This window comes from Typha angustifolia, chromosome 8, assembly GCF_048772165.1.
Source record: "Typha angustifolia cultivar Huaian chromosome 8, ASM4877216v1, whole genome shotgun sequence".
Taxonomy (NCBI): Eukaryota; Viridiplantae; Streptophyta; class Magnoliopsida; order Poales; family Typhaceae; genus Typha; species Typha angustifolia.
The window spans coordinates 14,976,054-14,999,539 of NC_133246.1; the positions used below are offsets into that span (position 1 = coordinate 14,976,054).

Sequence of the window (23,486 nt, forward strand, 5' to 3'; positions counted from 1 at the left end):
CAATTGTTGCATATTGGATTGAGAGGATAAACAGTGAAGGCTGCTCTAAATTTATCAAGCTAATGTGGTTTATCAAGTCAATCTGAGTAAGCAAGTAGAAACAAAAATCAAATACAAGAAGTGGACTGATTTTTGAGCTGATATTTGACATCAAGTAATAAAATTTTCTTTACATTTGAAACAAAATGAGACCTATGTTCAAAATAAGTTCCTAACCAAATTTCACATCATACTTTCAGTTTCCCTTCCAAGACAAATTGCCACAAGCTTTTCACTCGTCTGACAGTAAATCTCGCTCATTCAAAAGTTCTCATCTTACAAATTTATCTGCAACTTTATTAGTCTAAGCTGACTATTTCAGGATCTGACTTCAGGTAATGCTGTTGGTAGAAAGTTTATAGGTATAGAACCCTTTCATCTATCCAATTCATTGAAGAGCTCCATGAAGATTAAACTAACCCTCCGAACTCAACACTAATCCGACTTTTGAAGCCACCCGAGCTGCAAGGAGTTAAATATTTCAGGGTGAGTTTTAATGGACAAGAGATAAACTTGAAACTTGCACGTGCAATAAAGGAACAAAGAAATACCTTCCAGGCATACATCATGAAGAAAGCAATTGTATCTGCAGACCAAACAACTGAGAAAGATTTCCAGAAGAATGGAATCAAAACATTGAGAAGAGGGATAACAAGAAAGAGGTAGTTCAGTGCCTCTTTCTCATTCTTTGAGCAGTCACGCGCTCGAAGAGAAGGTATGGCTGCAAAATGGTATACTTTTAGAGAAGAATAATATGTTTGTCCTAAATAACACCGCATTCTCAGCTGCAGCTTGTAATTAACTTAGTCATGTTACATACTGAGGATACTTATATATGCAGTTCGATTAACTGTATCATGACCGTGTGACAAGTGGATACAAGATGTAGAGCATCAAAAGATATATTTTTCTCTACTATGATACTTTTGAAATTTATCTCAAACAGTATTCTTTCACTATAGATCTCTCAACGAATTAAACATGTATATTACTAAGACTAACATTAGTTTTAATAGTTTGAGAATTTCAGCGAAATTGTCCTAGAAGTTACTGCATGGCTTATCTTAAACTTCTGTTGGGCATGTAATAGAAGCATCCATTTGAAACTAGTAGTGCAATTAAATGGAGGAATAAATAAGAAGCAATTGAATTACAGTTTAGCTGAAGTCTACAATTTTTGAACTTCTCCAATATCCAAATGTCAAATACTTTCTAGAATCTAGAGTCTTCTAGGTTAAGGTCTTTAACAATTTCGATGACATATGAATAGAATCTAGAGGAAGGAATTGAGTTACAGTTGATTCTGTTTATATTTTAACCCTTCAATAGATAGCTTTAAAACAAGGAACTAAGAAAGCTTTTTCACCTCTTCTTATCTAAAGATAAATGTTCTGCAATTTTGAAAAACAAAAGGTCACTTACTGAACATCCAAATAGACCACATCCCCATTAATCTCCAGATATCTGGTTCATTTGAAGGGAATATAAGATTAAAGGAGAGAGCTCCACCAAGTAACATTGAAGCATAGCCTTGAACCTCAAAAACAGTGTATAAAGCAGTTCCAGGTACAGCGGGGTTCTTTGAGGCCGTGGAAGCCCTTGGTGCAAAGGTTGCGGCAGTCTTTTGAACAACCTGTTGATGATGATTAGTCCTGGATGCATATAAACTTATATATTCAAAGAGTAATGAAGAAATACCTTAAGCAAAATAACACAAGAGTTATAAGGAAGTGTTCATACAAGTATCTATATCGTAGTGCATATAACTGATGTGCATCTAAGATTTTCAACCAATGAATACTGAACATGTTGGGTTGAACATATGCAACCTCCTCAAATTCATAGAATGAATAACAGAAGAAACATCTATACACTGTACCGTTCCTCATCTATTATAAGCTGTTATATAAACTGAGGTGCAAAGATCGCGGATGAGTATGAAGTCAGAGGGGAAATAACACTGTTAACTGAATTGAGGGTGACATTTCAGCTAAATTGAGGGAAAGGGACCATGGTATTGTTCTGACAGGGTACAGGAATTATAACACTATTAGCTGAATCACCACTCACCAGCCATGGAGCACACTCATGATGACTCGGATAAACCAATGAACTAGGTTATGACAACAAGTAATGGAAGAAACTTGATTCCATAGCAAAGGGGTGCCAACCAGAACAAGCAACTCAAGCCACAGGAAGAACACCCAGAACACAGCAGATCAATGAAATTGTGTTCAGTAATGAAAATTACAAGACAAATATGTTGATTATACTATGGAAAGCAGAAGGCTTTTCATAATAATTATTAAATCGGATATCCTAGATTCATGGGCAACCTAACAAACCAAGTAGAACTTATTGTCTTTCCTGATCATTATTGACAATATATCAAAACCGAAACAAATGCAGGCTTCAAAAAATAAAAAATAAAAAGAAATCCTCTAGAACACCACGCAAGACACAAATAAGATAATAAAACCAAATGATCAGTATAAGGAAATTCGCCAAATGGGTATCTCTTACAAGTTACAAACTATGATAGATGAACAGTTATAAGAAAAATCCAAACAACTGCAGAGAGAATTGAACCTAAAAAAGCCGTGCAGCTCACCTTCTTAATGTCCTTATCAATGTCTGGAACAACAGAGGGCGGAGGAGGTGGTGGTTTGTTGCTGCCTTCTCCCTCTTCGTCTTCTCCTGTGCTTCCACTCACTGTAGAGGTATCTAAACCTTCGGATTGTGCCCTAGCCCTCAGCTTTCTTGGACGGATAAGGGTGGAATAGTAGGAGCTTGTCCTGACAGGGGGTAAAATGAAAAATTCTTTTGAAATTGTAGAGCTGCAGGGAGTTAACGGATACATTTTCCTTTTTTTGCGCTGGGGAGGGAGGGGAGGACAAGGGGGGATGATGGGAGAGATGGATGGCCTTAATACTCCTCATCCCTTCTTCATGATAACCTCACGCCATTATGCTGTAAAATCTACGCCGCCCAAAGAATAGATTTTTTTATCATTTATTATTTTACCACTTATGATTATATATTTAAATTAAATTTTTTATATTTTTTATCATATTTAATCGCACCCTGTATCAAATTTAAAGATAGTTATTCGAGATAAAATTATAGAGAATTAAGTAAGTTTTCAATGCATTTAGAAAAATATTGATAAAATTTTACATGACAAAAAAAAAATATATATATATATATATATAATATTTGTTCATCTAAAATTTAATCAGTATTATTTTAAATATATTTAAATTTTTATTTAATTTTGTATAGCGAAGATCTTCAAATTAGGAGTATTAAACATATTAATAAAAATAATAGTTGCAATTTTAGTCTAAACTATAAGGGAATAAATTGTTATAAATAAAACTATAATGGGTGAAATGAATTTAGCTAACCAAGAGCTTAAAACTTAATTTTCTCTTTTATTTAGATTTTTTTTTTGGGTCAAATAAGTGGTAATACAGAAACTCCTCATAGAACGAGCTGGCTAGCCAATCGGTGAATTTGTATGCTTCAGCATTAATGTGAGTAGGCAAAGAGGAAGAACTAAGCTACATGATTTTTCAAATAATTTGGTAGTTAATTTAGGATTAACAATCTTAATAAAACCAACATAATTATAGTTTACCATGGGCTCTTAATCATTTCGAAGTAACTGGGATCCTAATAATATAATTTCATTTTTAAAGAGAGACCAACTTAACTAGTAAAATGGAGAATAGAACCAATATGTCCAAAATCTTTAAAGCAAAAGATCCAATTTAAAAGAACATATGTAACCTGATGGATGAGGAAACTGAGCTTAGGGATATCACAACAATGTACACTTAGAATTTATAGTTTTGATAGGAGAGCCACAAAAATATGATTGAAATATCAAGCCATTACTAACAAAAGGCTGACAGTGGTTGCTCTAATTACATGGTAGGAGACCCATGGAAATGTAGGTCTAAGATTTGCTCTTACCAACAGTCCAAGAAAATAGGATAACTAGACCATGCAATCTAAACAATCACCAGACTTCTTCTGATGTGCCATTGCAGAAGAGAGATGAGTGCTGACCGCGATGATCAATTGCACTGAAGAGCATATGATTTAAGACCGTCAAATCATCAAGAACAAGGCTCCTCCCAATGAAAGTGAAACACTTCTTTCATTTTTCTTTCCATTTAGCCTTCAACTGTCATCTGGACTTGCTGTCTTTGGCTTCTTATTCCTTGCCAAAGCTTTCCACTCTGAATTGCTAGAAACTGTATCTTCCATAACCTTGGGCGGCGTAAAACTAAAGCTTGAAATAGGCAAAGTACCTCTATATTCAGGATGTGCTTCTAAAAACTTCTCCACATCACCTATACCCCTGACTTTCTTCCCATTAGGCATGATGTAATAGGTATCCATTTTAGATAAATCCTTCCGCATTATAAGCATTCTTTCAGTATTGGGGGGAGTCTTTGGTAAGTTTGGTTTATCGACGACCCATATCCGACTGCTATCATACTCTATATCACCAGGATCATCACAAGAAAATTTTGGTTTTTTGTCGCAGAACCAGGGATCCTCAATGAAGTTCTCTCTGATAGTCTCAAACTCTTCTTTGGTCGGAATCAACCTCCATTTGAAACATTTACCACATTGTACTGCATATGCACCAATAGAATCTTTGGTACGTTTTTTCTGTGATGAAGAATGCATAGTTAGGTATGTTACTTATTCCTACACATCTGCATTTTGTCACAGAAAAGAGTTCCAAGAGTAAAATGCACAAAAGCAATTTGGTAGCTTGAGAGACCCTTAAATGCACAAAACTAATGTTTGAATACAAGACGCTTGTATAATAGAAAAAGAAATTATCTAACTCTCATCACAGAGAAAAGCAAAATAGAAGAAAGGATTATGTCAACATGTGAAATATTTACGAAGAAGCTCATAAAAGAAAGGAAGCAAAATTTTGATACAAAACTGTGCACTTGTGCAGCTTGCATTACATTATCTAGTGTTTAGGTGAAAGAAGAAAGAAAACACACCAAGAGAAAAAAGAAAAGGAGAAAGTGAAAGGTTCGAAAAAAGGAAAGAATTCAATAAAAACCACCAAAATAGAGAGGAATATCATGCTAACCTCTTTGAGAGACCAATCAAATAATGGATCTTACTGAGTAGCAAAAATTATCATATTAGTCAAAAATTTTGATGTAGATTTCCTCACCGTATAGTTCTAGGCACTTTTATTTCAAATGAATCATTTCAAAAGAGACGCTATAACAGTCATTCTATTAAATTGTCTTTCCCTGAACCAAACTTAACAACATTTCATATTGCTATTACCATTCTCCATATATAGCACATAAACTTTGGACAGCACAGATATAAACCTTCTTCTTTTCTTTAGTAGTTAGTACAAGAGGCTAACAGAAGAAGGCCAAAAAACCAGCCAAAATTTGCTAATGTTGTACTTGTTCGCAAAACAGTCATGGCAAAATTGGTTTTCCCTGGTATCCTGCCTAGGCTCTAAAAGCGCCCAGAGAGAGTTGCTCCAGCCAATACCAGTAATCAGGTATAATCCTAGAACAGTTATTTTACCTCCTTGTTGGGACAAAGCGGACCATATCTTTAGCCCCGGGAATATATGCTGAAAGAGATTTTGGGGATGGATGGTACTAATCAGCTGAACAAGTGAAAAATATAACTTCTAGCACACATCACTGGCTTGACCATTAGCAAGATTTATATTCCTGTCCAATTTTTTAAATTTCTCTCTGCGATCGTCCTGACTTAAGACTCTTAATACAAGAGAGAAAAACTTAAGCTGCTAATTATGGGGCTAAAACAACTATTGACATTGTGCCTTTGATGGTTATAAACTAATTTCGCACTAAGTTAATCCACTGCAGTTCCCTCCATAAACCCTTACACTATTCAGGTTGTTACATGACCAAACCAAGACGATCTCTGGAATATGACAATATATGTCAAAACGGATTTAAAACTTAATGAGATGTAAAGAGTGCATTTTGGAACATGAGACGAATGAATGCATGCATATCTGAATGGCCAATAAGTATCTAGTACAGACGGTCAGCTACAATTGTGACTTAGGGGGTGCATCAGAAGCTCGTTGATTAATCAGGGTAAAAGGGAGATGTGACTTAGGTGGTTATATTTGCTGGTTTTAATGACTTATCAAACAAGTGAAACACATACCTGCCACTTACGGTACTTACCACCAAGAACTTCATTATTGCTAAGTAGTTGCAATAGGGAGTTAAGGAGAGCCATAATTGCAAGATCTAAAAGTAAGCCATCAGGATCAAAGGTGGGCAGATATAATCATGCATAAATAGTCTTAGAAAGATGAAAGGACTATAGTCCACAAGTTCAGTTTTTTTCCTTTTCCATTCTTTCTTCTTATTTTGTTATGTCTATAAAAGAAGATATAATCAAAGAACTATGTTGGTACTCCTTGTTCTGCTTTGGCCACTTTACTAAAGAAGAAGAATAACGAAAGAATAAAATTCAAGATACCTTGTTATCGCTCAATTTCCAATAGGAAAAAAGGAGAACAATGCAACCTTCTAAGAAAAAGATCAATAGCTAAGAGAAGAGAGTGAAGAGGAGAGGCAACTGAGAAGGACAACTAGTAAAGATTATTCTCTTACTGTTCGAGATCAACATTTGCCTATATGCTTCTTTCCTATATTTCACACTATAGACCCCAAGATCTTCCAGACTCTGATTGGATTATCTACAACTACTTCCAGAGACCACCATGCCCGTATGGCTCTTTATAGCTTCAAACGGGCGGCCAGAACATACTCAAGAAAGAAGCAATCAACAGCAAAGGAATCATTACAGATGCGAAGAAACTAATGAAATCCAACGACCACTCCGAGTAAAATCAAGAAATAAATCGAGAATTTTTTTTTCCCATTTCTTGCAAATGTTATTAATCGGGGAAGAGGAGAGGGAGGAGGAGGAGAAATATTGAAAGGCGTACCTCCATGGATTTCCAGCGATGTTTGATTCGGCTGCGGAGATTTGCTAGAACCCACGCCCTTTGTAGAGACCAACTTCTAGCATTTTCGCAGGACCCATCTTGGATCGTTCAAATCGATGTGGAGTTTTCTTTCGGGCCAAACCAAATCTAATGACTTGATCCAGATCCACAAATTAATTATTTATTCACCCGCTTCGACCTTTTCGTGGTCAACAGGGCATAAGCTCTCTTGGCATGCCGGCGAGGTTGGTTGTGATTGAAAGTTTGATAGTGAGCGAATCACAGCTAGGAGGGGTGTAGGCACCCTTCTTGCCACGAGTTGTTGCTAGGCCAGCTAAATCTCATATTGATTAGGATCGATAATATATATATATATATATATATATATATAGTTGAATGTATTATAATATATTCAAATGGATAATTATAATTTTATGCTAATTATTTACTATCTGTATTACTCTATATGCTAATTTTAATATTTAACTGTCGACTCAACTCACTCAAGCTCGATTCATATACCTCGAGCTGCAACTGAAAAAAATAATAATAATAGAGTATAGTTGTTATAAAGTGGATAAAGAAAAGTAAAAGAAAAGCATATTTTTTTTTTATTACTCATCTTCTGTCTCATTTAAAGTACAGATTCTTATTCTTAGAATAATAAATATAAAATTATAAGACACAAGAACAAGGTTTAATGTTGCGAGTGATAATAACTTTCTCTACTAAAATAATAAGTCTAAGTGCGCTACAGTCATTTTACAGACAATAGGTGAAATTATAAAGTAGATATAGAATGGGAATGGATGTAAAAAGAAAAAGTAACATTAGTTTAAGTTGCGAATCACCCAAATATATAGGGTGGTTAATATAAATATCTTCGAAAATTAAAGGAAAATTTATCTCGGGTCCGGTCTAATCCGGTCCAGATAAGGTGGGAGGCATCGGCGGCGCATGTGAACGGCAGGAAGCCACGTTGCGACATTCTACTGAACGAATCAGTATATCCCAAGTCGTAAGTAAACCGTGGGTCCCCCACGAGGTCACCTTTTAGGGTGCCCAATAATTCCCCCCTCCCATTTTAATTCCTCCTCTCCACTCTCTCCCCGTCCTCCTATGGAGATCACAAAAAACGCAGGGACCAAAGAAGGCGAAGATAAGAGCCTAACATCTTAATTTTCCAAATATACCCTCACACAAGGACAGTAGGTGGCCCTTCCACGCTCTCAAAATCAGCCGTCATTTTCAAATAAGAGAAGGGCAAGTACGTAATATGCGATTAATATTCTCCTCGATATTACTAGTCTCGTTCAATATGCTCGACGCCCAAAAGTCCCTCTTCCCTCCTCTCCTGTTCCTAAGATCTTGTACAAATATAATTTATATACATATATATACAAAAAGTTAGGGGGGGAAACGAAAAAAAGTACACACCAAGGAAGAAGAAGCTCCAATCGACACGTTCTTTGTTAAGGTACAGTGATGAGTTCCTATTCTTCTCTTCTTCCTCTTCTTCCATTCCTTCTATGTTTGTTGCATTGGATCAAGTTGGAATAGTATCTGAATTATGTCTACTTTGGATCTTCCAATGAAAGGCGAGATGGCTTCAACTACGAAAGGCGTGTATATACCTTCGGGAAAAGAAATTTACGTACAAAGGATTGTCTCAAAGGAGAAGTATCTCGTAGAAGAGCTCGGTGGGCTTAGAATTAAGAAGGGATGGAAAGGTCGAGCTCAACCACCGATTCGGGTTGTTAGGGTTGACGGTAGGCGAATGCATAAGCCTGATCAAATTGGTTTTGAGCCAAGTGCGAATCGAAGTCAAAGTTGCCCTCCCCTTAAAGCAGTCATTGCACCAATACCTACCACAAAAAAGGTACTTCTCTTTATTCGTTATAATTATGCAATATTAAGAGCAGGCTAATAAATTATAGGTTTTCCTTTTTCCATTTAATCCTAGATTGATAGGGTGAGCTCAGATTAATGCGCAAGCTAAAGCTAAAGAACAAGCCAATTGGGTCAATCAAAGATTATGTGGGATAGGTTTTCCTCAATTTATTAGAACTTAATGGAGGCCCAAACAGGACAAAGATAAGAAGATTCCAAAATAGCAGACAAATATATTTGTGATGATTCATGAGATGAAATCTGATGTTCCCTTGCCTAATTTATTGCAAAGAAAACAGAATCAAAACATGTCTAAGATAGCTATGGGCTAACTAATAGGCAACTAGTTAGGCATTAAGATGAACACGATTAGTGCACATAATGCAACATAATGAACATTTAAGAGAGCAACATCAAATACTCATTTGCATATATATAATTTCATTTCAAATCGATCCTTGCAAGGCCTACAAACATTTTTGCATGGAAAGGCCACTATATTTCAATCAAACCTGTCTAGATGATAAATTATATGGCTATATTATATAGCAACCAAAATATAAAACCTCTACTTGCCCCGGATGCAAGTAAACATATAATTAACATAAATCTGTCCTACTATAGTCATCAATAAAATGCTATTTTATCAATATTATATATATATATATATATATAAATTAGTGAGATAAAATGTTAATCTTAGCAACTATTCATATACATAAATTTTAGCGGCTATTTATATACCAAAATATAGAACCTCTACGGATGCAAGTAAACATATAATTAACATAGATCTGTCCTACTATAATCATTAATAAAATACTAGTTTATCAGTATTATATATATAAACTAGCGAGATAAAATATTAATCTTAGCAGCTATTTATATACATAAATCGCTGAACTTATCAATAATTTATTTAAATTTTTTTAAATAAAATGCTAATATATTTAATTAAGTCTGTTTTAATTTTTTTTTCTTTTTATCTGCTGATGAGATCAACATCTTATATATATAATAAGAAAAAGACGCTAAAAAAAATGGTCTATTTTGGTATAAGAAAATTTGGAAGAGGGTAATTTGGTCAATACACTATAACACCATGCCAATATTAGCACTGAATTTTATTGGCATTGGAATGCGAGCCATAGATATCTCTCTTTTCTGGCATCAAAGTCCAAATTTTCTTTTCCCCACAGTCCTAGATTGAACTCCTATTGGCATCATTAGGATACATTTTGTTTTGTTTCCTCACATGCTTCTGGATCTTATATTCCTTCTTCCCTCCAAATAAATCCTCATTTCAAGAACCAGTAGGAGTAGAAATTTCACACCTAATATCACTAGCCTCTATGTTATACTATTGCTTTCCTCATGTGATTGCTTTCAAAGGTTTCATAAGTATACTAGCTCCTACTACTTAAAAGATCTGAGTCTATTACATATCAATAGTGTCATCAAATATTAAACTTATATGTCACTTTGCATGTCTTTCTTATCTCTTAGAGAAATATATTTTGGGGGATTAATTATGGAAAAGCTAGCTTAATAGACTAATAGTGAGTGTAAATAGATGGGTTAACCAACACCATCCATGATGATAGAAAATTTTTGCCCTCAGTCCATTGAACATCTTGACAAATTAAACATTTTTTTTAATATATTAAGGGAGAAAAAAGAGAGAGAGTATGAAAGGAATCCGAATCGGAATCCATGGGTGGTGAAATAAAGAAAATGATGGACAAAATATCAATTAAAATAAAGAAGATTTGTAGCAAGCAGCCAAGCTTGCTACCAAGCAAAAAAACAAAATGAGCAACAAACACAAGCAACATGCATGATATTTAAGCGGTCACGGGGATAAATAAATAATTTTTTAATAATCACTTGGTCACTGACATGCAATATACTCTCATTTCTCCATACTTTATATATATATATATATATATATATGACACACTAGATGATGATTAGGGTTATAGAAACTGTCACACTCCACTACAGTGACTTTGGGTCACTTCTTATTTATTTTTAATGAGATTTTTTTACATAATTATCACTAATTTTTTTAACTATCATAATTACTGTTAGAAAATTTCTCTTTCAATTGTTAATATAATTAATTTCTGACATACATTTATTCAACTAAATAAGTATACATTAGTAACTAAAATATTCTTATTTTTTAAGTTTAGAGTGCATAATATTTATATAAAAATCTCTTTCTTAATTCATGCATGTTGCAAAGTTCCACTTGAGTCTTTGGTTGGAAACCATCATATTTTGATGCTAATTAGTAAATAATCAGGAGTTAGATGAAAAATAGGTAGCAATTATATTAAGGTAATGCAGCCAACTAAAGGTTTGGAGTTTGGACAGTCGACACACTGCCCACTTTGTCTCGAGAAAGTTGAGCATTTAAAATATATATTAAGATTTTAGTGGATATATTTATTGATATTCTTAGCTATATATATAAAAAAAAAAAACCAAAGTGTGAGTAATTTGAAGGGCAGTAACATAATTGTCACACCTAAATCTTGTTATTCTGGTCTTGATTTTGGACTAAATTTTAGGATAATCCCAAGTGGCAAAGATAACACCTGTGGTAATTATTGTTGAAAGAAATTCAATAACAATCACTATCATCCTCTCCATTTATGCAGTAAGATTGCAGATTCTGTATTAATAATAAGAACCTCGTGCACTTGGAACACTCTGATTAGTTGAATAATTTACTCATCTAAGTTGATTTACTATTATGGATAATTTTTATTAAGTGTATATACCACTAGTCTGCCTCATTTCGCCCACAGTTTTCAAAGATGCAAGTGTTCCAATGAATGGTCTTGCCTGTGACTTGGAGGAGCTCATCCCTTTTTCCTCTCTTAGATTTGGGTTGTAACATTATCTCGATGACAATTTGGCTCAAATCTTTAGGGCTATCTATCTTGGATTTGTTCTCAGATTTCTTTTTTCTTTTAGAAAGTTTTCCTCAGAAAGGTACACTAGTGATTAAAAAAAAAAAATCTCTTCTATGAGGAACCTCTCAATGGTAGTCTATTTTTTTTAATAACATATCTGTCACTCAAAAGGTATAGAGTGTCAGAACTATGTCTACATCATTCAAAGAACTTCGATAATTGGATCGTAAATACTTAGATAATTAGAAAAATATTTATGTAAACAAAAGAAAGCCATTTTGTTTTTTGGGTACAAATTTGTCATATGGATAAATATGAGGATTTTCTCTCTATTTATTTATTTTTTGAAAAAAAAAATGGACATTCGCATAGTGTAACGCCGTTAGATCTAGCGGAAAACCAGAGGTTCGCAGAAGCTCTGTCAAGTGCCCGCGGTTTTAACTCGTAGGTGGGTCCCAGGAACGGGATGAGGGGACCCACCGAAATCCACGTCGACAGGTAAAGCCTCGGGGCTCTGGCACACGACTCGTGTGGGTACTTCCTGCCTACGCGTCCTTCCATCCCTGCGCTTAGTTTTATCTCGGAATACGCCAAAAATTCCTATTTATTATCCAACTCATCTCCATCCCATTTACGTGTATGTGACCCATCAAAGAGTTATCCTACCCCTTGTCCCTATCATCACGTCTCCCCTCTCATGGTAACCCCCACTATAAATAGACGCCACTCCACCCTCTCGCTCATCACACAATCACATAATCTTTGTTCTCCTTGTTGTTGTTCTTGTTGTTGTTGTTCTTCTTCTTCTTCTTCTTGTTGTTCTTCTCCTTGTTGTTGTACTAATGGCTCCAGCTGCCCATGTTGTTCGACACCAGAGAGTCTTCACCTTCGGCAAGGGGAAGAGCGAGGGCAACAAAGGCATGAAAGCTCTGGTGAGCGATTCCTTCTTATTTGTTTATTAGCAGTATGGTGCAGCAGAAGGGGTGCGATATATATATACACATATATAACTCTTATCTGGAATTGTAATAGTTGGGGGGGAAAGGGGCGAACCTGGCGGAGATGGCGAGCATCGGGCTGTCGGTGCCGCCGGGGCTGACGGTGTCGACGGAGGCGTGCCAGCAGTACCAGGAGAATGGCCTCAAGCTACCCCCAGGCCTATGGGAGGAGATTCTGGAAGGCCTCCTCTGGGTGGAGGAGGAAATGGGAGCTAAACTTGGAAACGCAGAGAAGCCGCTTCTCGTGTCCGTCCGATCCGGTGCTGCGGTACGCGGCAGTATGATCATCAGTTTATTTATTTATTATTACTATTTTGTACGGATGTTATTTGATGTACGTGCACGTAGGTGTCCATGCCTGGGATGATGGATACGGTGCTAAATCTGGGACTCAATGATGAGGTGGTGATGGGGTTGGCGGCGAAGAGCGGGGAGAGATTTGCATACGACTCGTACCGCCGCTTTTTGGATATGTTCGGGGACGTGGTCAGTACTTTGACTCGGATCGTCGCCTATTATTATCGTGTTCTATTTTCATACGCGGGCTCCACTTGACTCGGATAGGAGGATTATTTATTTTGTATTTTTGCGAATACACCCCTTTCTAATCAGATATTTGTTTTTAGGTTATGAGTATCCCCCACGCGCTATTCGAGGAGAAGCTCGAAGCCCTCAAAGCGGCCAAAGGCGTGCGCCAGGACACCGAGCTCACCTCCGCCGATCTCAAGGAGTTGGTCGCCCAATACAAGAATGTCTACCTCGAAGCCAAAGGCGAGCAATTCCCTTCAGGTGATTAATCTTTCCATCTCCTTCGACCCAATCCTTTTACGCCATTTTAGAAACTTAGATTGTGTTGTGATTTTTGAACTGTGTTTGTAGATCCAAAGAAGCAGCTGCACTTGGCGGTCTTGGCGGTGTTTGATTCCTGGGACAGTCCCAGGGCGAAGAAGTATAGGAGCATCAACCAGATCACTGGGCTCAAGGGAACTGCGGTCAATGTGCAGTGCATGGTGTTCGGCAACATGGGCGATACCTCCGGGACCGGCGTGCTCTTTACTAGGAACCCTAGCACCGGCGAGAAGAAGCTTTACGGGGAGTTCCTCATCAATGCGCAGGTATTGGAAGCAATTTTCTGGATTCAAATTAGTAAACGAACGAACTTTATGTCGATATGATCCTAAATGTGTTCACGTTTCCAAAATGATGCCAATCCAAGTGGGTTTTCCATGTTATGCTTGGCAAAATTTTGATTTTTTTTTCTCTTATCGTGGAGATATAGAATTTGTATATGTATTAATTAAGTAAAACTAAGTGATTGTACATATCTCTGCAATGATGACAGGGTGAGGATGTAGTTGCTGGAATAAGAACTCCGCAGGATATAGAGAGAATGAAGGACTGCATGCCAGAGGCTTATGCCGAGCTTGTCGAGAATTGCAACATATTGGAGCGGCATTATAAGGATATGATGGTATGACCAATTCTTTTCTAACATATAATAGTAGTGTCGATTAGGAATACAGCTGATACTTTTGAAGTCATTTTCATTGCACTTATTGCCTCACCAAATTCTGATTTACTTGAGATGAATATTAGTAACTTTGAATCTGGGGCCATTTATTGTTCACAGAGCTTGAAATTAATTGATCTTTCTCCTGTAAATGCAGGATATTGAATTTACTGTTCAAGAAAATAGGCTGTGGATGCTTCAGTGCAGAACAGGAAAGCGTACTGGCAAAGGTGCTGTAAAGATTGCAGTGGACATGGTCGAAGAGGGCCTTGTTGATACTCGTTCTGCTATTAAAATGGTAGAACCAGGGCATCTGGACCAACTTCTTCATCCGCAGGTATCAGTTAGATTTACTCATAGACACTGATTGTTATTTATAGATCACTGTGTCATATATCTGGCTGATTGTTACTATCTCCACCCTTAACAGTTTGAAAATCCATCTGCATACAAAGACAAAGTGATTGCTACAGGCTTGCCAGCATCACCGGGTGCTGCAGTAGGTCAAGTTGTCTTCACTGCTGAGGACGCTGAAGCATGGCACGCCCAAGGGAAGGCTGTAATTTTGGTAAGAAAGTCATCCTCTTGGTATAAGATCATATAGCCAACATTATGTTACTGGCAGGCTGTTTCTGGAATTCTAGGTAATCTGCAATTATAGGAGAGTGTTATTTTGAATTATTCCACCTTGGTCATCATCCTATGTGAAGTGTGCCACAATGAACCTATTAAGATGTTTTCTAGGTGATTATGATACATGGCTTTTAATTGAACCCTTCCTTAATCTTGGAGCCTTGTGGACTTAAATGTTTGATCTAGTGTAATTCTCTATTTATAAGAAAGGTTAGAGTTAGATTATGGATATAATGAAGATGAAGATTACAGATCAGACTTCCGTAATTGTTGTTGATTTAGGTTGTATTGTGCATACTTGATTTTTACTGCCTGGTGGTCATAAAAGATGCATGTAACTCAATGAAAATTACATATGCTCAACTTTGTTGACCTTGTTATTCTCTCATGTTTTACATTTATCATGGTTTGCATATATGCAGGTGAGGACGGAGACCAGTCCGGAGGATGTTGGTGGCATGCATGCAGCCACTGGTATTCTGACAGCAAGAGGTGGCATGACTTCTCATGCGGCTGTTGTAGCTCGTGGATGGGGAAAATGTTGTGTATCTGGCTGCTCTGATATCCGCGTGAATGATGCAGACAAGGTGACTACTTAGATCAACTGCTTTCCAATGTGGTGAAGGTTTAGCATGTTACGCTTAATTGATTTCATAATATTGAACTTCTATTGATTGTTAACAGTCGCAATTATTATTCTTTCTTATTTAGCAATGAGTTACTATAAGTAATAAACTTTGTGTCACTTTTTTGTTGCAAGATTTTTTTGGTTTTTGATATTCTTTAATTTTTTTTGGCATTTTAGGTAGTTGTTGTTGGAGACAAGATTTTACAGGAAGGTGACTGGCTATCACTGAATGGATCAACTGGAGAAGTTATTTTGGGAAAGCAGCCACTTTGTCCACCAGCTCTCAGTGGTGACTTGGGAGCTTTCATGGCTTGGGTGGACGGGATTAGGCAGATAAAGGTACCAATTTTATGGGCAAACAAACTTTTCTTGCCTTCTGGCCAACACAAAACTTGGAAATCTTATAATTTAAAAGCAATATTTACTACAGCCTCTTTTTATAAACTTATCAAATATTGTAAATATTTGTTTTATTTTTTTTTCAATTAGTTTCATTGCCTTTTACAAATCCATATGGTGTCTAATATGAGAAGAGTTGGATATCGTCAGTTTTGTTTGGTTTGCGCAAATGCTTTTTGTCATTCACAAAAGTGGAAGTGCTCATTGTGAATGGTCAATATGCTAGGTCATGGCAAATGCAGACACACCTGCAGATGCATTGGCTGCAAGAAATAATGGTGCTGAAGGAATTGGACTTTGTAGGACAGAACACATGGTGAGTTTAATATTTTCTCTTTGTCTATCTTTTTTAATGGTCCTGGAAAATTTATATCACATCACTGATCGACTGCTCTGGTGTAAAACACAGATAATATTGGCTACTAACCATTTGTAGCTTTTAAGCTACTTCGAAGATAAATGTTCCTCATTAAATGATAATAATTGTATATGGAAAAGAAGACTAAATTATCTAATCTGTACTGTTGTAAATTTTAATGCTTCAAGAGATGTTAAGCACTCAGAAGCTTGTTTTGACTTTATACAATGCTAGTCACTAATAATCTTCGATTTGCATTTTGGTATGCATAATGTCTCAGTTCTTTGCTTCCGACGAAAGGATAAAGGCTGTAAGAAAGATGATAATGGCACCAACTCTTGAACAGAGGCAAAAAGCATTGGATCTCCTCTTGCCCTACCAGAGATCTGATTTTGAAGGCATTTTCCGTGCCATGGATGGTATGACTTTTCTTCACTCAGAGATGTTAATTATCTTATCAGCTTCATGATATTATGGAACTTTAAAAGAAACGATATAGTAGTCTATCATAGAGTGGTGATTGGCATGTTGGTATAGATATAGAAGGCATCTATCATGGAGTGGTGATTGGCATGCTGGTATAGATATAGAAGGCATCTATATTGCTTGACTATTACTGATTGCATGTGCATTTGTAATCTGAAGGAGAATTTGTAATAGTCAGACCTGATAGTTGAGGAATTCCCTGGATCTAATGATGTTCTTAAAGCATTTAAGTGTTAAATAAAACATTTCTCATCATATTGTTCCCATGACAAGTGGTTTTTTTTACTCATTCAAACAGGTCATGCTTTCAATTTCTGCATATAAGTTACTTCTCCTAGGGGTTTCTCAGGAAGCATTTATTTTGATTTTTGATCTCCTTAAATGTTTATATTTCAGGACTTCCAGTGACTATCCGGTTGCTAGATCCTCCTCTTCATGAGTTCCTTCCAGAAGGTAACATTGATGACATTGTACGTGAATTATCTTCAGACACTGGCACAACCGAAGAGGAAGTCTTTGCAAGAGTTGAGAAGCTCTCTGAAGTAAATCCAATGCTTGGTTTCCGCGGCTGCAGGTTGGACTTACTTTGCCAATCTTCTTGCCTGTAATCTACCTATTAAAATTTTGTTTGGCTCTCTTTACTCTTTGATTGATTATTATTTCCTCTCCTTATATTGTCTTAGAAATCTACTCCAGAAAATTGATAGTACATATCTATAGTTCAAACCTTTGTTTTTGGTTAAATTCTTTTTTTTGTGATTACAGCGCTATCTTTCTCATATGGTGAAGATGCACTTTCTAAAAGATCATATTTGTTTTATGTTGAGACTATCTATCCCATCATTTTTTTACGGTGTATTAATGGCACGATCTTGTGATTTTAGGCTCGGAATATCATACCCGGAATTAACAGAAATGCAAGCGCGTGCTATTTTTGAAGCTGCTATTTCTATGATCAACCAAGGTGTTAAAGTTTTTCCAGAAATAATGGTACCTCTCGTGGGAACACCTCAGGCATGTCCCTTGTCCTATCTTTCACTCTGTTCTCATTTTAAGCATTATTTCATGTTCAGCTGCACATTTGTAATAATCCAGTGACAATGCTTGGTTGACCTACTATTCATTATTGCAAGAGTAAACTACAGTGGAAATAAAATACCATCTAAAATTTTAAAGAATGATCCATTTGTGAAGTGAGCGTAACAGAAATGTGAAAATTTGCTCCATATCCAGTTGTGAAGTCTCATATCATATCGATTTTGAATGGTTTAATTCTCCAGTTGCATGGTGTCCCCTGTTTTGCACCTCTTTCCATCTTTCAATGATTGTCATCTTGGACTTGCAGGAACTAGGGCATCAGATGAGTCTGATACGCAAAATCGCAGAAAAAGTGTTTGCTGCCATGGGCACTTCTATTAACTATAAAGTTGGGACCATGATTGAAATTCCTAGGGCTGCCTTAGTAGCAGATGAGGTGAGTTGCAAACTTAGCTTTTTCGATTTTTCAGGATATTATTTGATGTCTAATATAGTAACCAAAATTTACATGCATGATTAACTTTTTCATACTTATACCAAGGTCTACTTCATTATACTCTTAGTCACATATGAGTATGACCATAAACAATACATCCTAGAAGAAATCATTATACCAGATATAGTACCTACCACTCATTTGCTTCTGTTAGGCTTGCAGTCATCATCCTTAAATTTGGACAGGACAAGTATGATTGCCAATTATTCTCCCATATCAATATCGATTTTTTAGACTCTCTCCTTATTCAAAGTCTTTATTGTGATTGGCAGATTGCAGAGCAAGCAGAGTTCTTCTCTTTTGGGACAAATGATCTCACCCAGATGACATTTGGTTATAGTAGAGATGATGTTGGCAAGTTTCTCCCAATCTATCTAGCCCAGGGTATCCTGCAAAATGATCCTTTCGAGGTAACATTATATGTAATTATTTATCAGTAAGAAAGATTCACGTTATTTTGTTGGGACACTATATCTTACTACAGTTTGAGTTGTGAATTCTGATAGAGTGCTCGTATGCCAGGTGCTTGATCAGAAGGGGGTCGGTGAGCTGATTAAGATCGCAACCGAAAGAGGCCGCAGGGCTCGGCCTGATTTAAAGGTTAGCAACATAAGAAGTACACAGTGGATGTGTCTGGAAATCTGAATGCATTCGTCTAATACCAGTTTTCAGACAGAGAGACTAACTTCACTCTGAATTCTCGGACAGGTGGGAATTTGTGGTGAGCATGGGGGTGAACCTTCGTCAGTTGCCTTCTTTGCAAAGGCCGGATTAGACTACGTTTCATGCTCCCCATTCAGGTATATCATCAGAATCTATTTTTTATTAAAAAAATCGAGTACATAAGATTCATACTATACCACCAACATACTATGGAGGAAATGATTTACCCTACAAACAAAATGTAGAGGAAATGAATTCATCAAAAGAGAAACTGAAATCTGAAGTCAATCCATTGAATGAACCTTGTTAATTTTTCATTATCATTTGCAGGGTTCCTATCGCTCGGTTAGCGGCAGCTCAAGTGGTTGTTTAGAGCAAACTTTCTTTCGGGCATTAGATCGACATCTGAGCGTTTGTTCTTCGCGGAATAATTAATGCATCGCAGTGGAATAATAGCTCCCTTCTGTGTCCTGTGCTATCTCTCACTTAAAGTATATGTAAAATTATCTGTAATGCAGAGATACACTGGATACTTTTAGAGGTGGCTCTTGTGATCTTTCTTTTGGTGCCCCTTTTGTTATCTGAGGAAGACCAGTGTCTCACTATGAAAAAATGAAAAAAAAAAAAAAAAGAATTTGCAGTTCTTCAGTTTGGAAACAATTTTGTCTAGCATTTTATCTTCTTCTTTTTTTTCTAACTTTATCCTTCTAGTTTTATAATTGTCATGTCAGCTACTTGTTCCAAAGGCTAGTCTTTTTCTAATCCATCATTCAATCTCCATTTAGAGAGAGAGAGACGGAAAACAGAAAGTGAGATCCTGAATTGTCCCATCTGCTTGTCTTCATGTCTTGTTCGTTATTATTCATCCATGTACACCCAAAATCCAGCAAGCTGACACCGTTGCACTCGTCCTAAATAGCAGATTAGTTTAATGACGATGGTGCCCCACTATAGTTAACTCTACTTTTCTAATTGCATGGCATCAATCAAAGTCACACACTAAGGTTAGCCTTTCCAAAAGAACAACTCTCCATCCCAACTTTCACCTTTTGAGCACAAAGCCCAAAGGTGATTCTCTAACCCCCTTTCTATTTCTTCAACGAATCCTGGCTAAGATTAAGGTTAAGCAAGAGACCAATACTTTTGGTTAATCCAATTGGGAACAGTGGGTGGGTGGGTCTTTTAGCAACAACTTTGTCACAAAGGTAAAGAAGCAGCAGTGGAAAATTTTGGTGAAGACCTCCTCCGTGTATGCAGAGTATTATTACGTTTTATATATTTTTTTATAACCCCTAAACTTAAACATTTTAATAATCTATTAAAATTTGAGTTCATAACTTCTGTCGTAAAAACTGAAGGTCATATTTTAATATTACGTTAAATACGCAACTCTCACATAGCATTTGAGAAAGCAAGGACAAGACAAATGGGTCCACAAGTCCAAACATAATTTAAAGACATGGCTTCTTATGGTGAGCTGTATCTCCTTGTATAATTGCCTTAGTTAGCATAGTTTGAAGCTGAATCCTACTTTGCATTTATAATTATTGCTTGGAGTAGTTGAAAATGCCAGTTGTTTTCTTCCCCCAAAAGCAGTCCCCCCTCTTGACCCACTCAGTGGCCAACTGGGGCCTGGGGGGCAGTTGAGAGGGTTTCTCTCCTCTCTCTCCTCTCTCTCCTCTCTCTCCTCTCTCTCCTCTCTCTCCTCTCTCTCCTCTCTCCTCTCATCTACTACGTCCACGTGTCAGTCACCCTTAGGAGAGAGCGTACTAAGTCTTCCTCGGCTAACTAAACCAAAACTAAACTATAACTAATCACTTTCTTCTCTCTCATGTCATCGTCAGAGTGGAGGGAGAATAACAAGTCGTAGATAGATAGATAGATAGATAGGTAGCTATGATCACTCCCAAGCAATAGCCAGAGTTACCAGAAGTCTCCAATTCGATGCTCAAGATGGCCAAGCTCGCCCTCCGCCGCATCTTCTCCAGTCTCTGGTGGCCGGCCCGCCGCCGCGCGAAGCCGAAGGTAGTCGTGCAAAGATTTGGGAGGAGTACGAAAGCGAAGGATGCGTTCGATGTGAGAGACGACGACAGTGGAAGGCCGATCCGGATCGCGACGTTCAACGCCGCCATGTTCTCGATGGCGCCCGCGGTGTCGGTGACTGGTCGCCCAGCGGCCGCCGGCGGAGGACAGGAGCATGATATCCGATGCAAGACGGCGAACGACCGCCCGAAGAGCATTCTGAAGCAGCAGAGCTTGTCGAGGTCTAAATTACGTGTGTCGATAAATCTCCCGGACAACGAGATCTCGGTGGAGAGAAGCAAGCAGATGGGTTCTGGGAGCAGGGCTTGGAAGGGGAAAGCGCCCATTAGCCATAGCTTCAGCCTGCCGAGAGCAGCGAGGGAGAAGGAGAGCGTGCGAGGGAGCGATAGGAGCGTGTTGGATGTGCTGAGAGAGGTGGAGGCGGATGTCATCGCGTTGCAGAATGTGAAGGCGGAGGAGGAGAAGGGGATGCGGCCGCTGTCGGAGTTGGCGGAGGGGCTCGGGATGAAGTACGTCTTCGCCGAGAGCTGGGCGCCGGAGTACGGCGATGCCATCCTATCCAAGTTCCCGATCAAGCATTGGAAAGTCCAGAAAATCTTCGACGACACCGATTTCAGGTTTGTTCCTCTTCCCTGTTTAACCGCTGAATAATAAAAGAAAAAAAAATCGTGATAAAGATCGAGTTATTACGGTTACTCATCACAACTCTGCTAGTAATTCTTGGCTATAAATAATTGCAATCTTTTTCTTGATTTAGAGTTTTAGTACTGAAATTAGGGAGATTGATGATCACATTAAGGAATCACTTAGTGGCAGCCAGCCCAAGCAGGAGTCTTTGGATATTCTTACAGTACTCTAAGACAGACAAGCACAAGTACTGTACAGTAATCACTAAGAAAAGGATTAGGTAAATTAGTACAATAATTTAGCATTATTAGTAAATAATTTGTCTAGCAACCTAGAACTTCATCAAAGAGTTCTACTGTACTGAAGAAGTATCCATTTATTTCGATGTCAACTGGCTCCATTTGTTCACTTGTCAGTGTAACTTGCAAGCAGGAATGTGTTGAAAGCCACAATTGAGGTCCCTAAAGTTGGAGAAATAAACTTCCACTGTACTCATCTGGATCACCTTGATGAGAACTGGAGATTGAAACAGATCAATTCGATTCTCCGATCGAGCGACGCACCGCATATTTTAGCCGGAGGATTAAACTCTCTTGATGAAACTGACTACTCTGTAGAGAGATGGGAAGATATTGTTAAGGTAAACAGGTTGCCAAATCTTTGGTTATATATTTGATTATTCTTCTCTTGGGCCCATTTTTCTGATGAAGTTTTGGTAATGATGCCTCATAGTACTATCAAGAGATTGGAAAGCCAACACCAAAGGTGGAGGTAATGAAGTACTTGAAGGGAAAGCAGTATGTGGATGCCAAGAACTTTGCAGGGGAATGTGAAGCTGTTGTTGTAGTTGCCAAAGGGCAAGGTAATGATACCCTCAATCAATTAAATATCTGTGGTAAAGAATCTACTAATCATTACCTAATCTTTTCTATAATCAAGTGCAGATGTGCAAGGGACATGCAAGTATGGCACAAGAGTAGACTACATACTAGCTTCACCAAATTTACCCTATAAATTTGTCCCTGGCTCTTATGGAGTCTTCTCATCAAAGGGCACTTCAGATCATCACATTGTAAAAGTTGACATAGCGATGGCTAACGTCGACAAAGCTGACACCGGTCACCGCCGCGATCCGAAACCGCGAGTTGTAAAGATAGATAAGGCTTCATCCAAAGGGATATGGGGGAGCTAACTAAGAGTTGTGTGTGTGTGTGTGTGCTTGTTTTCCTTTGCTTGTTCATAGGTTAGGATTTCTTTACATGATTTAAAAAATAGTGTGTGTAGTGATAGGAATTTGCTAACAGAGAGAGAGAGAGAGAGAACTACATGTACATTTGTTCTCCTTTGGTTGCTGTTGTTCTTTTGTATTTAGAATGCAAAGACATGAATCTTTGGGTGGTGATCAACAAGAAGATAAAGATAGTTTATGAATACATTGAGGGCCTGTTTGGATGCTCTGAATTTGATTGGACAAACTCTAGACATTTTCCTTAACAATAATTAATTCAGGTATGATGTTTGAGTAATTAATATGAATTCATCATCCTCGGACCCACCTACCTTCTCCTCCCATCGACCTCCCCCACCCAACCCCACAATTCAACTGCCATAAGCTTGCTACCAATGGCGTCGTCAACTCATGACCGAGTGAATCAAAAAATCCTATCGACTAAGCAGTTTGTGAAAATGGCTTTTATAGAGCAACTTCTAGTAACACTCAATGGAAGAAGGAAAAAATATTGTTAGGGAGA

At 37.5% G+C, this 23,486-nt stretch overlaps 4 protein-coding genes across 4 annotated transcripts; 2 read left to right on the top strand and 2 right to left on the bottom strand.

Annotated features, from left to right (window-relative positions):
• Nucleotides 1-112: 112 nt before the first annotated feature.
• Nucleotides 113-2,936, bottom strand: LOC140764913 (protein RESISTANCE TO PHYTOPHTHORA 1, chloroplastic). Its single transcript, XM_073103763.1, has 4 exons — nucleotides 2,651-2,936; nucleotides 1,462-1,672; nucleotides 591-760; nucleotides 113-501 (listed from the first exon to the last, which is right to left on the bottom strand). Exons 1-4 carry the CDS (start codon nucleotides 2,897-2,899, stop codon nucleotides 475-477), a joined length of 657 nt encoding a protein of 218 aa, XP_072959864.1. The 5' UTR covers nucleotides 2,900-2,936; the 3' UTR covers nucleotides 113-474.
• Nucleotides 2,937-3,860: 924 nt separating this feature from the next.
• On the bottom strand, nucleotides 3,861-7,352 carry LOC140764174 (methyl-CpG-binding domain-containing protein 4-like). Its single transcript, XM_073102583.1, has 2 exons — nucleotides 7,043-7,352; nucleotides 3,861-4,725 (listed from the first exon to the last, which is right to left on the bottom strand). Exons 1-2 carry the CDS (start codon nucleotides 7,046-7,048, stop codon nucleotides 4,228-4,230), a joined length of 504 nt encoding a protein of 167 aa, XP_072958684.1. The 5' UTR covers nucleotides 7,049-7,352; the 3' UTR covers nucleotides 3,861-4,227.
• A 1,007-nt stretch (nucleotides 7,353-8,359) lies between these two features.
• LOC140764173 (pyruvate, phosphate dikinase 2) lies at nucleotides 8,360-19,713 on the top strand. The gene is made up of 21 exons (XM_073102582.1): nucleotides 8,360-8,519; nucleotides 8,641-8,921; nucleotides 12,732-12,788; nucleotides 12,889-13,122; nucleotides 13,203-13,340; nucleotides 13,481-13,643; nucleotides 13,734-13,969; nucleotides 14,197-14,325; nucleotides 14,522-14,701; nucleotides 14,795-14,932; nucleotides 15,420-15,584; nucleotides 15,803-15,964; nucleotides 16,251-16,340; nucleotides 16,663-16,801; nucleotides 17,265-17,442; nucleotides 17,753-17,882; nucleotides 18,214-18,342; nucleotides 18,675-18,812; nucleotides 18,925-19,002; nucleotides 19,111-19,202; nucleotides 19,396-19,713. Exons 2-21 carry the CDS (start codon nucleotides 8,646-8,648, stop codon nucleotides 19,436-19,438), a joined length of 2,895 nt encoding a protein of 964 aa, XP_072958683.1. The 5' UTR covers nucleotides 8,360-8,519; nucleotides 8,641-8,645; the 3' UTR covers nucleotides 19,439-19,713.
• Nucleotides 19,714-20,892: 1,179 nt separating this feature from the next.
• On the top strand, nucleotides 20,893-23,201 carry LOC140765356 (uncharacterized). The gene is made up of 4 exons (XM_073104406.1): nucleotides 20,893-21,725; nucleotides 22,168-22,375; nucleotides 22,468-22,597; nucleotides 22,680-23,201. Exons 1-4 carry the CDS (start codon nucleotides 21,010-21,012, stop codon nucleotides 22,925-22,927), a joined length of 1,302 nt encoding a protein of 433 aa, XP_072960507.1. The 5' UTR covers nucleotides 20,893-21,009; the 3' UTR covers nucleotides 22,928-23,201.
• The last annotated feature ends 285 nt before the right edge of the window (nucleotides 23,202-23,486 follow it).